The sequence below is a fragment of the Seriola aureovittata genome, chromosome 5 (assembly GCF_021018895.1).
Source record: "Seriola aureovittata isolate HTS-2021-v1 ecotype China chromosome 5, ASM2101889v1, whole genome shotgun sequence".
NCBI classification, from domain to species: Eukaryota; Metazoa; Chordata; class Actinopteri; order Carangiformes; family Carangidae; genus Seriola; species Seriola aureovittata.
In genome coordinates, this window is record NC_079368.1 from 3,035,245 (window position 1) to 3,049,200 (window position 13,956).

At 41.0% G+C, this 13,956-nt stretch overlaps 2 protein-coding genes across 2 annotated transcripts; both read left to right on the forward strand.

Annotated features, from left to right (window-relative positions):
• The first annotated feature begins 4,587 nt into the window (after positions 1–4,587).
• LOC130169824 (C-X-C motif chemokine 10-like) lies at positions 4,588–5,573 on the forward strand. The gene is made up of 4 exons (XM_056376840.1): positions 4,588–4,742; positions 4,846–4,975; positions 5,061–5,141; positions 5,266–5,573. Exons 1-4 carry the CDS (start codon positions 4,688–4,690, stop codon positions 5,357–5,359), a joined length of 360 nt encoding a protein of 119 aa, XP_056232815.1. The 5' UTR covers positions 4,588–4,687; the 3' UTR covers positions 5,360–5,573.
• Positions 5,574–6,538: 965 nt separating this feature from the next.
• LOC130169168 (phosphatidylinositol 4-phosphate 5-kinase-like protein 1) lies at positions 6,539–12,742 on the forward strand. Its single transcript, XM_056375645.1, has 10 exons — positions 6,539–6,618; positions 6,924–7,112; positions 7,202–7,252; positions 7,416–7,570; positions 9,257–9,381; positions 9,812–9,846; positions 9,937–9,992; positions 10,080–10,192; positions 10,328–10,490; positions 11,595–12,742. Exons 2-10 carry the CDS (start codon positions 6,924–6,926, stop codon positions 12,007–12,009), a joined length of 1,302 nt encoding a protein of 433 aa, XP_056231620.1. The 5' UTR covers positions 6,539–6,618; the 3' UTR covers positions 12,010–12,742.
• The last annotated feature ends 1,214 nt before the right edge of the window (positions 12,743–13,956 follow it).

Sequence of the window (13,956 nt, forward strand, 5' to 3'; positions counted from 1 at the left end):
GGCAACATGCACACAGGGCTGCTGGTTACCATGACGCAACAGTTTCACTTTCCAATATCCCTTTCACTTACTCCGTCTCTTCCTTTTTCTTCCTGCAAGCCTGTTTCCCAGAATCAGAGACGCTTCCTATACAGACTGTTTGTCTCAGAGAAACATTTCAGTCTACAGAGTGGCTTCTCTGTAATAATAATAAGAGGAGTCTCTGGCGGAATACATTTCATTAAGATCAAAATCGTCATCAATATACTTACACACCATGAAACATAGTCTTATCATTCGTGAGGAAAAATGTGTTTTCCACACGTATTCTCGTCCCAACAGTTCATTTGAAGCTACAGTTCATTCAGAAAGTTCTCAGCGTCCTTCCTTAATGTTGCAACTTTATTCTAAAATCATTTAAATTCATTTCTCCTGCATTCTCATAAAGAAACATTCCCACATACTGCAGCTGACATTTGGAGATGAACCTGTGAAAAACAGCATCAACACAACAATAGAACCGTCATGATGAACACAATAAGACTCCTCAAAACTCACATGGACAAACAATATATACCAACAATATATATATTCCATCCATCCATCCATCCATCCTCTTCCTCTTATCCTGGGTCGGGTTGCCGTGGCAGCAGGTTAAGCAGGAGGTTCCAGAAATCCCTCTCTCCAGCAACACTTTCCAGCTCCTCCTGGGGGATCCTAAGGTGTTTTTAGGCCAGATGGGATATATAATCCCTCCAGTGAGTTCTGGGTCTACCTTGGGCTCTCCTCCCAGATGGATGTGCCCAGAAAACCTCTAAAGGAAGGCACCCAGGTGGCATCCTTGCCAGATCCTTTCAATGTAAATGAGCAGCGGCTCTATACTGAGCTCCCTCCAAATGTCCAACTCCTCACCCTATCTCTAAGGCTGAGCCCAGACGCCCTGAGGAGGAAACCCATTTCAGCCACTTGCATCCGTGATTTTGTTCTTTCCGTCACTACCCAGAGCTGATGACCAGAGGTGAGGGTTTGAACAAAGATCGATAAATCAAGGTTAATTGAGATCTTTGACTTCCGGCTCAGCTCCCTTTTCAACACAATGGTCCGGTACAATGTCTGTATTCCTGCTGACGCTGCACTGACCTGTCCGTCAATCTGCCGCTCCATCTCACCCTCACTCATGAACAAGACCCTGAGATACTTGAATTCCCTCACTTGGGGAAGCAACTCACCCCCAACCCGGAAGAGGCAGTTCAACGCTTTCCCTGAGATGCATGGCCTCAGATTTGGAGGTGCTGACTCTCATCCATGCTGCTTCATACTCGTCTGCAAACCATCTCAGTGAGCACTGGGGGTCATGCTCTCATGAAGCCAACAGAACCACATCATCTGCAAACATGCAGTTCTGAGGTCCCCAAACCTCACCTCAGCTGCACCTTGAGATCCTGTCCTGGAATATCACAAACAGGATTGGAGACAAGGACCAGCCTTGGCGGAGTCCAACACTCAACGAAAACGTGTTTGACTTCAGCCAAGGATTTGGACATAGAGCTCTCAACGATATATATATGTTAAATCAATAATGTAATCTACCTCTACCCTATCATGACTGCAAGTATGTCTTTATAAAGAAAGAGATGGACATATTTAATAGGTTACATTTGTTGGTGACTCTAGCACAGCATATAGAAAAAGTCAACAATCATAAACACTTCATAATGCTAAATACAATAATGTCTATTGGCTCAATGTATACATATATGAATGGACACAATAAACAGGTCATATTGGTTACATTGGTAAATGAAACAGTTAATTATACACATTTAGTATCAAAAGAAACATAATATCACCAGATTATTTCCTCTCAAAGGAAAAACTGGTATTTTCAAGGAAATGTGCATCTGATTTACTTCTGCTTTCACAATATATCAATAATGGCTTGAGGGAACTTCCTCAAATTTGGCACAAACATTCACTTGGACTCAAGGATGAAAGCATTAGAATTTGCTGATCAAGCTCAAAGGTCAAAGATCAAGGTCCCTGTGACCTCACAAAACACATTTTTGGCCATAACTCACACATTCATTCACTTATGCCACAATTTAACAAAAATGTTTATAAGGATAAAATTAGGTGATGAAATTTTATATCCAAAAGGTCAACTTCACTGTGACATCATAATGTTCTGCAAACACTTCTGGCTATTATTTATTGATGTAACTGAGGAAGGAGAGATGTTGACCGTATTTCTTGTAACTTGGCTGGTTGGTGGAGGGACCAATCACAAGGCGATTCATTTGGTGATAGTTTGTTCTGCTTTATCCTGTACCTCTCTCATGCAGTGCAAGTGTTCCCTTTTTTAATATTTTCAGTAAAACATGTAAGACTTTCAAAGAAATGGGATGTGAAATTGAAACAACTTTCCACAATGAACTTTGACTAAAGTGTTTGACTTTCCACAGTGACTAAAATTATTTTGAATCTTTGAATGTAGGGTTCAAAAGGTTTTATGAGAATTAACATTTTGGGAAATCGAATATTACCTGAGTAGAGGCAACTCTGTGGCCAATATTTCATATTTATACTGTTGAATACTGTTTGTTGCTTGTGACAAGGATCATTATTATTTCCTCCTCAGATATTAAACCATCCTGGGATGTTCTCTTACAGCAGTGACATTTAAAATCAGCATTAAAGCCATATTGACTATTGATACATGTAACATAGAAAAGGCAGTGGACTGAAAGGATGGAAATAAGTCCCTTTGTTTTCTGTATTAAAACTTTATGACATAGCAAATATTCTGGCCCTCAGTTTATCTGGATGCACAGTAAAGAGATTCATCATTTGCTCTCCTTTGAACCAACTTATTGTCAAGTCATCTTAAAGATTAATATTTTAGGGGCGTCGTGTAGCGTAGTGGTTTAAGCAGGCGCCCCATGTGTAGAGGCTACAGTCCTCGCTGCAGTCGGCCCCGGTTCGAATCCCGCATTGGACGGCCTTTCGCTGCATGTCACTCCCCGTGTCCTGTCACTCTCCACTGTGCTGTCCATTAAATGCATTCAAGCCCCCAAAAAAAAAAAAAATATATATATATACTTTAAAGATTAATATTTTAATTCCATTTTGTATTAAACTCCTGACCCCCATTTAAATGTGCAGCATGTCTATGCACACACTACACTCTCACAGGGCGTGTTTAAAGTGGTAGTTGAAGAAGCTGGATCATATCGATAGGTGGCAGTGTCATCCTTCACTAGACTGGGCTGGATAAATGAAAAAGTGCACTTTATTCTGACTGCTGAAGTAAAGACACGGTCTAATGGCCAAAGCCTCACTGAGCTCACTCCACCCGCGTCACAGCAGCAGCTTGTTCACAAAACTCACTGTCAGACTGTTTCACAGAACCTTTGCACACCGTTTACTCACCCCATAATATGTCGTTCTGAAACATGTTCAAGCCATCGTTCACATCAGACAGAAAAATCGGAAAAGACCAGTCATGTTGCTGTCATCACATTTACTCTTCAGTTGTCTATTAGACACATTCTGGCCTCATGTGTTCATCTTCCCATCACAGATGTTGCTGCTGTCAGACTTAAATGTCCAGGAAACACAGGGAGTAAGATAAAGTTCACAGGGTTACTCTAACAAACCACAACAACAAAGAAAAGAAAAAGAGCTGACACATATCAAATGTAGAAATGTGGGCGTTTATTATCAGAGTAACACAAGTAGAAAAACTAAGATGAGATTAAGGGAAGCAGGAAACATCAAGGTCTCGAAGCCAAAAAAAACAAACAAACCTTCCCATGCTATCCAGGAAATGAAACCTGGAAAGGTTACCTGTTTACCCAAATACAATCTCTAACTTCCCTGACTGTCCACAGAACAGGAGGAAGATTTTTTTTTTTTTTTTTAAATGCAGAGGACCCCATAAAGGCTTTAATAAAGTTGTTTGCAAAACAGGAACACTGGGGAATACAATCAGTCAGCAAGGATAAGACAGACTCCAACTCAAAAGGCCTGAGCAACAACCACGGTAACAACACAACACATTTATAAGCAGCTCTGTGGCCAAAGGGCCCACAAAAGCAGTTCTGGGAGGCTGATATAGATGTCCACTGATGTGGAAGTGACAAACAGCTGACAGTGGTCTGGAACAAGCTCCAGGTGAGTTGGTTCAGGCACCTAATTAGGGAAGGGGGGGGTAAGAGCTGCAACACACTTGGAGAGCAACACACATTACAACATCAGTGGAGTTGTAGAGTGGATGATTAAGCAAAAATCCTGTAACACAATAGAGGCAGTGGGTGACACTTTAGCTGAAGCACCAACAGGTCTCTGTTGGTTTTGATTAACCTCTGGTATAAACATCATTCAGTACAGTACCACTGTGAATCCTCTTCTTCATGTTGACATTATTACAGAGAAGCCACTCTGTAGACTGAAATGTTTCTCTGAGACAAACAGTCTGTATAAGAAGCGTCTCTGATTCTTGGAAACAGGCTTGCGGGAAGAAAAAGGAAGAGACAGAGGAAGTGAAAGGGATATTGGAAAGTGAAACTGTTGCGTCATGGTAACCAGCAGCCCTGTGTGCATGTTGCCCAGTGTATAAAAGAGAGATCCCATGTGCTGTACACCATCAGGAGTCCAGACTGAATAAAGACACTGCAGTGAGAGCCAGAACCTGTCTACAGCCACAACTATGAATTCAGCTGTCGTTGCCTCTCTCACCTGCCTGCTCGTCCTCTGTGCACAAGGTACTGTAAAAGTTTATTGTTGTGTGATTCATTCATGATCATGATCTGTTTTGTCTCAGGTTTGGATCAGCAGTTAACAAGCTCCTGTCTTTTCTTCCCACAGGACAACCAGCCAACAGATCTCGTAGATGCAAGTGTTCAAACGGTTATATCGGCAGGATCAGCCCAAAGCTCATCAAGGCAGAGCCAGTCATACACCAGCCAAGTGTCTTCTGTCCACATACAGAGATTATGTGAGTAAAAGAGCTGAAATAAAGCACATCTACTGACGTGTGGTTCTTCAGCTTCTCTCTAACACGGCTCTTTCTTCTCCCCCAGTATCACCATAACAGGAAATAAGGAGAAATGTGTGGATCCACAGTCACCACTGGGAAGACTCATTCAGAAAAACAAAAACAAGTAAGATCACAAACGTCAGACCACATGACACAGTGTTGATGCTCAGGATCTCCAGTATGAAACACTACTGTGAGTGTTTCAGGTTTCCATTGCTTTTCACTAACAGTGTCCCTCATTGACTCAGGTACGAGAAGAAAGGAGCTGTGAGCACGACGACGGCTTCCAGTCAAACCTCTACTTGGAGCTCAACAAGACTCCACAGCACATCCAAGCTGTAGCACTCTGCACTGAAGAGGAAACACTGTCTTTAGAAATGAAGCAGTGGTTCACCATCATGGCTTTGTCATGTTGATGCAATAAGTGGGTTTATGTGATCATGTTCTCAATGGCCAGTCTTTGGTTTCTGTTCTCTTTACTGAAGTTGTCTTCACATGTATATAAGAAGTAAATTATCTGTATTTAGGTTTTTAATAAAATGAAAATAAAACAGCTGATGGGACTAGTGTGTTTAGTTTCTCCTCATGTATGTTAACATGACAAACTGAACCTGTGCTGATCTTCACCACTCAATATACTGAGCTGACAGTAAGATGACAGAAAGGTATATTTCATATCAGACCAGCTAAATGTGATGTCATTGTATCTGCAGTCCATATGTTCTATACTGTACATGATTATACTGAGCTCACAATTCAACAGTCTGGATAAGAAGCGTCTCTGATTCTTGGAAACAGGCTTGTTGGGAGAAAAAGGAAGAGACGGAGGAAGTGAAAGGGATGTTGGAAAGTGAAACTGCTGAGTCAAAGGGATGACTGAGAAATGCAATCATTACATACCCATAACAATTGTTTATATTTTTCAGTTCAGTTCGTAATAAAGAGTGACAGTCTTGATGAGAAGGTTTAATGTGTATCAGTTAATCACTCCATTTTCCTGTCTACCTGTCTACCCATGCATAGGATTAAGTGTACGTTCGTCCCATTCTCGTGGACATGATATCTCAGTAACACCTGGATGGAACTTCTTCAAATTGCCTTGGACTCATAGACGAACTGATTAGACTTTGGTGTTCACAGGTCAAAGGTCAAGGTGACGGTGATCTCACAAATCATGGTTTTGGCCTTGTGAATGTGATATCTCCATAAACAGGACGAACTGATTAGATTCTAGGTCAAAGGCAAGGTCACTGTGACCGCACAAAACACTTTTTAGCCCTAACCTGAGACACAGCAATTATGACAAAATTTCACACAAACGGTTCATATTCTATGACTCTGGAAAAACAGGGATGGGACCTGGAACTGGTCTGAGTGGTGGGGGCAGAGGGTTTTCCTGTCCTCAGGGTTTCCTCCTTGTAGTACAGTGAGTAAATTCCCATGCCACACACACCTTTGCTTTTGAATTTGCCACACCCTGCAGAGCTTGTCTAACCGCCCTGGAATGCGGCACTAGTTACAATGGGAGGAAACGTTACATACACAAAGGCAATATTTATTTCAGACGCAGTGTGTGGGCAGACCCAAGCAAGAAGGTCCAGGTAAGAGCTACCTGAATATATAGTTGTGTGATTTAGCTTTTGAGGATCACCTTGAAAGAAAGAACACCTAACTTGAGCTTAGAAGCCTCCTCTCTTTTATTGTACAGCATACTGTATGTCTGAAGTGTGTGTGTGTGCGTGTGTGTATGTGTGTGTGTGTGTGTGTGTGTGTAAGACACTAATGTCCAACATATACTGTAGCTGTAGTCCGACTGATATCCGAGACTCATGTTAAACTCACATGGTTTGGTTTGTCTGTAACTGAGTTTGCAGCTGATGGTCTTGTTGTTTACCTGGTGTGACAGATGGCCCAGACAACAGCTGCTGGCACCTCCGGAGCAGCCAGGCGAAGATACTGGTGGCAGCTGAGACGACGATGGAGGATGCTAGGGGTGTTTGAGATCAACCCAGAGCACGAGTTCTACCATCTGACATCCATGATGAAAGACGGCATGCGTGCTTTAACTCAGGCCTCTGTGGACACAGCAGGCCAGGTGAACATTCTTCTCATTTTAAGGCAGTGGTTGAATTGTAAACATGAAACACTGAAGATGTAATTTCGCTCATGAACTTCTTTGCGCAGGATACACTCACAGCTGAAGATTTCAAAGCGGAGGAAACTCAAACCCATGAGGCAAGTGTTTATTTTCACATTATTTTCAGTACCTGGATACTGTTGTCAATTATGATCATATATTCACAAATACTCTTTGTTGGTCTATGAGTTCCTGTAAAGCAAATGAAAGCAAAGCGCTTTGTGAAATTTTCAAGGCTTCTGTTGAACCCTTACCTTCCAGGGGTTTGAGATACAGACGTTCGCCGCACCAGTGTTTGCTAAACTCAGGCGTTCGTTGGACATCACAGAGGAGGAATACATGAACTCCCTCTGCTTAGGTGGCTGCTACCTCCAGTTCGTCAGCAACTCCAAAAGCAAGGCGGATTTCTTTGTCACGTGAGCACCATCACACCTTTCATCGGCTGACCCTTTAACCCTCTTTCATCCTGACTCTGATTTCTAACTACACAAACAAAGCTAACACCCAAAATGTCCTCACTCTTCCAGTCACAAACAATATAAAGATATTCACATACATGTCTCAGTTGTAGACCAGTATGCCCGGGAGGTTTATCTGCACTGGGTGATTCTGTACCTTCCAAGGGATGTCTAGTTCCAACAGTTGGGGACAATGAAGGAAGTAGTGTGGAGTTTGGGCAGAAACAGCATGTGAAATACTGTTTGACGATAAGTGTTTTTTGTGCCGTGCATGGCACCTCCAGAAAAGGCCGACCAGTCATTAATACCACAACTACTCGTCCTATATGCAGGGAAAAAAAGAAATGTTACTGAAAACCGTTAAAAAAATGGGAGACTGCCCTGGTGCTGTAACTGCCCCACATCCATGAAAGTAAGCACGAGAATTGACTGGCTGCTGGGTAGTACAGACAAAAGCTTCAGTGGCTTGCTTGGTGAATGAAATGTGTTTTATAGATAATATAAAATTAGATAGATAGATAAATAGAATAGTTAAAAATCGTGGAGGTAAGAAACACCCTCAGGATTTAACTGTAACTGACTTTTTAGAGCCCTTTTCTAAACCCACGCTTACAAAGTGCTTTACACAAGGCAGCATAATAAAACATCATATAAGGCAAGAGTGAAAACAAGCAATCAGAAATACAATTAAAATGTCTTAGTATTTGTGCAGATAAACCAAAGGAAGTGTCACCAGCAAGAGAGCAATCAGTGAATATGAATAAAACCAAAAGATGAAAAGTTGTCATTAAAAGCAAAAGAAGTCAATAAAATGAAGTGAAATTGAAGCTCTATGATAAAAGTTTGTTTTAAGAAGAGATTTAAAAGAGGTCAGTGACTCTGCTGATTTCCTCAGGCGGCTCGTTCCACAGTTTCAGGCTCTGACTGTGAAACCTCTGTCACTTTGCTTCAGGAGCAACTAAGAGACCTTCTGTCCAAGGATCTCAGGCCAAGAGCTGGTTCATAAGCTGTTAAGAGGTCAGATATAAAGCAAGGAAAGAGAACATGAAGAGCTTTAAAATTCAAGAGCAGGATCTTAAAATCATCTCTAAAACGTACTTAAACCAGTGTAATGTGGTCACTCCTCCTGGATCCTGTTAAAAGTCCTTTTCAGTCTGGAGCCGATTCATAGATTTGTGGTTGAGGCAGGTGAAGAGTCGAGAGGAAACAAAAGCTTGTAAACTGGTCTCTGTGTCTTTAAAAGATAAAATAGGTTGAAATATTGATCGATAGACATATATAGAGTTTTGGATATATTTCTCAAATGGTAAAAGCAAGACTGCACAAGTTTTGTTGTGTGCTGCTCAAAATTTAAGTTGCTGTCAAACCAAACGCCAAAATTCTTTGCAACAGGTTTGATGTGTTCCAGCAGGACACCAGCACACGGCAGGATTTGCTTTTGCCTTCTGCTGGGTACCAATAACAGCAAACTCTGTCTCACTTTTGTGGATATTTTGTGACATCTAGATATAGATTTAGATATATTATTTAGCTGAAGCATGTGACTCTCCTGGCACAGGCATTTTTCTAGCAATATGCGAGATTAGAAAGCTTGAATTTTTAAAATGGTGGCATTGGATATGAATAATTTGTGCTTGGTTTTAGGAATGACAAGAGGTTCTTCCTGAAGACCCAGAGCAGGCGCGAGGTCAGGTTCCTCCTGTCCAATCTGCAGGCGTATATGGACCACCTGGAGAAATACCCTCATTCATTGATGGTGAGATTTCTAGGTAAGAGTGACTATGTAGATTGACACTCTTCTGCCGTCATCAATTCATGGAGAGGAGAGTAAAAAGAAAAGTACAGGGGAGTAAAAGCGAAAAATGAGGTATAGCTACTGTAAGGTAACTTGCAAAATTATCCACTTCTGGTGCAACGTGTCAGTTTCAAATCAGTTAAAGCTCTGTATATGTTTAGACAAATAAAGAGACCAATGTCATCTTGTAACTGTTACATGGGACTGGAGACCTGGTTCAGGACGGTTGCTCAGCTCTTGGACTCTAAGGTTCTTTGTCCCTGATCACAAGAATCATGTAATGGACTAAAGTCCTTTTAGCGCAGACGTTAAAAAGCTTTTATTGATTATGGGTTATGAAAGAAATCTTACAAAAAAAAATCACAGGTGATTTAATAATATGCATCTTTCTCTCTGCTTTCCAGGTGTCCACAGGATTGTCATTCCGAATCAAATAAAGGTATTTCATCAACATAATAACCAGTAGGTCATTACATCCATTATACCCTTACAATACCAGCACTTACACTGCACTTACAATGCTCTCCAGAAGTACTTCATTGTGATGCAGAGTGTGTTTTACCCCGATGAGAGGATCAATATTAGGTACAGTATATTTGTGTTCCCCATCTTTTGTTTTGTAGAATTCAGATATACTTGCTGGTTGTATAAAGTGGCATTTTCATTGCATAGATACGACATTAAAGGCTGTGAGGTGGGTAGATGGACGAGCCCTGACACAGGGGGAAAACAAATAATAAAAGTGCTGAAGGACAATAACTTTGAAGGACAGAGCATTGTATTAGGTAAGTGTCCTCGCCCGCTACTTATTTCTGTAGTCACATCAATGAAGCTATTGAGCAATCAAAGTTTCTTTTCCAGCTACATGCACTCGACAGGGGTTAGGGCACTAAATGGGAATGTTTGTGTGGTTGCTGTAGGTCAAGAGAAGTCCTGGTTTGCCAATCAAGTGAAGGCGGATGCTGCCTTTCTTCAAGAGCTTAATGTGCTGGACTACAGTCTCCTGCTGGCTCGACAACCTCTGCACCAAGATGAGCTCGATGGGAAACACTCATTGGCAAATATTGTTATTCGTACCACAAAGTAGGTTTTATATACAGCATCCTTTCAGCAACTACAAACCCTATTGTTGCGTAGGGGAAAACGCTACGTGGCCTGGCTCTCTGCAAACTTCAGAAAATGGCCTACCAACACTTGTAAAGCTCTCTAGTTGACCGTTGTTGGTCGCCCACAATTTTTGAACCGCTCAGAGCCCAATTCACAGTCTTTGTAGTTATGTTCGTAAAAGTTCTCTAGATTCTCGCATTAGCAAGCTGCCAAAATTCCAATGTCCAAAAAAGTCAAGACAGATTTGGTTCCTTTACTCACTCACCCCTTAAAACTACCTCTGTAAACTTGGCTCTAAAAAAAGAAGCCCAAAACAGGCGACCTTACCTACCACAATGTGTGTGAGAGAGGCCACAGGTGTCTCCATGACTTCAGAGGAAATTACATTGACGTACAACCTTATCCCTTACAACCTAGCCGATCCAGGAAGTGAGGATCCATTATTTAATTTTCCTAACCTTGTTGGTTTGGGGTTATTTTACTGGGGTTATGTGATATACAATAGTCAGTGCTCTCCCTGCAGTAGATTTGAGACAGACTTCATCTTACATTGGCTTTCTATTACATTTTTTCTGTGGGCATTTTTTTAAAAGCGGCTACAATAAATTTTTGCGGCTGGCCCCGTCCACATCAGCACATCGCTCAGCTTCTGTGCCTGTGCTAAGCAAGTACCTCACACAACCCTACGTCAAATAACCCCAACTATCCCTTTAAGACTCGTGTGGGTTGCCTGATAACTAAAGTTTTTAAAAAGAAAAAACTGTCAAAATATTAAATGGCAGGAGAGAGACCTGGCTGGCACAATAACACTTTTGCCAAACCATTGAAGTATGAGACTTATAAATGAAGCTGAAACACATCATAAAGAAAAGTTATCCTTGTTTAGATTAATGTTTCTGCTCATTTCATCCATTGGGCTGCAAATTGAGCTTGATTGTTTGAGATAAATACTAAAACTAGCATATGTGACAAGTAATAGATATAAATATACTACTTAAAAACACTTTTTAGCATATACTCTGAGTTCACTGCTGGTCTACTATGTTTTTGTTCTGTGAATCCTTTCTGTCTCTCCTATAGGTCTGTGGACTTGGATGTCAGCCCCACTGGGTCAGACCCTTCCACCATTCCACTACTGGGTGAGGGGGCACCAGATACTACAGACTGTGGGTCAGCTGAGGGCACAAGTGACGGGATCCCCCTCCAGGAGATCACCTGCCCTGTGGAAGAGACCAGGACTGACCCAGTACTGCAGGAATTCCACGAGCATCATCACAGACTACTGCCCAACTGCAAAAATGCCATTCATGTGATCGATGGGCCGGACCATCGCTACTTCGTGGGCATCATAGACATTTTTACCGTCTACAACTGGAAGAAAAAACTGGAGAACCTGTGGAAAAGCGCCCGTTTCCCAGGCAGGGCTTTTTCCACAGTTAGACCCAACAAGTACTCACGGAGGTTCAGCCAGTGGATACAGAACCACACTCAATGACAAAATGCAGAATATATTCATCACTTGCTGTACGACCCCCAGTGTCCACTGGACGGAGTGTGACTCGTTCTGGCTCTGTCACAGGTGCTGCAGATAATTTGCCGTCATGCCAGGTCTGTTTTCTGCAGGAGCAGCTCATGTCTCTGAAGTGTGAAATTCATTATGATTACATATACTGTAAATACCTATAATCACAGTGTGAAGTATACAATGACAATCAGGGCGGTCAACTATTTCTCCAGGGTGAAAGGGAACCCAGTACAGTGCAGGCAGAGCTTCAGTGAACTTTGGTGTTGGGCACACATGTATTTTAATATTGTTCAATCCAACCAGGTAAAACTGGATTTCTGAGTGAAAACACAGAGGGTGTCTATTATAAAAACTAATGTTAAAGGTAAAAGACGAACTAAACCAACACACCGAATGAAATAATAGACTCTATATTGATGTCAAAACGTATCTACAACTAATCTGCCATTGTCTCACTGCACATGGCTGAGCACCAGTGTTTGCTAACATTAGCTCATAGCTTGTCATTTCATCACCAATATAAAATGTCATATAACACTGATGATGAAAGGGTGCAGCCAGATAACATTGGTTAACTAAACTGTAACTTAAGGCTAAAGTTAGAAACAAGTTAACATTAGCGTTCACACGAAGACATTTGACACAATCTAATTCAGAATAATTCGAACCCTGCCCGTAATAGTTTTCTTTTTGCTGATACAGCTGCTGTTAACGATACAAACATCACAACAATATCCAAACAAGTGTAAATATGCTTTCGGTATAATTCTAAATCACAAAAATTATGCTTTTGAAACATCCAATGTCAATTGAAACACCCCACATCGGCACCCAGTGGACATCTGGGGTACGAGTGTAACCACTCAATAAATGTAGACACTCTGTTCATGTTTGTACAGAAGTATCCCTCTGTGTAATTTCAGGGACTTATGGCAATAGAGACAAATGCTTGGGGAGACCAGGGTAACTGTAGGTGACTGAGGTCCATCAGTTTTGAGTTTTTTCTTGCTGATGTACTTTTTTCTGTTGTACCGTGGGAAATACTAAAAGCTTTAGTGGGTGATTCTTATCTGTGATGTAATTCACAACAGTTTGTTGAATGTAAAAGTCATTTTTATTTTCAGTCAGTTAAATTACTGTACAGCAGCAGTACTGTATGTTACACCAGTGGTAGCTTCATAATTGTTCAAATCAGTCATTTTAACTGCGTGATGTCAGATAAAGGCACAGAGCTACGTTTGTTATAACTAGTATTTTCTATACTCTTGTTGTAATAAAAGGTAAAAGTTCTCTCCATACATTGCCCCATTCATCTTCACTGTGGTTGTTGTGCAAGTTATAGAATCTATGAGCAACGGATTGATGAGTAGATCATTACGTTTAAGCTCTTCACCTACTTGTTTGTACTTTTCAATGAAAATTAGCTCTTCAGCATAATGGAAATTTCCTGTTTTATCCATCACAGTAAAGTCATACAACACATTATTTGGTATTCCTCTTGTACAACCATATTAATAAAAGACTACTACTAATAGCCTACTAATAAAAAAATAACAATAATCATATTGAAAATGATAACATTATATATTGGGACATAATTTTACAACAGAGTCTATAGATTTAATGTAGACCACCACTGACTGTATCTTCACTACAAGTCAGTTGAAACGATAAAGGTTGTGTGCTGATGTTTGTAAATAAAACCGAGACTGTAGAATACTGCAAGACTTCACACATATTTTTCATTTTTCTTTTTTTTTGTTCTTAATTTCTTCCAGCTTTGAGTAGCTCCTAATTTCCCTTGCGGGTCAATGACAGAGGATGTCAAGTTTCTTGGGTTATACAGAGTCAAAAAAACGGGAGGTTTGTGATTTAGTATAATATTGGAAACACCTAAAATATTTGCCTTAAAGAAAA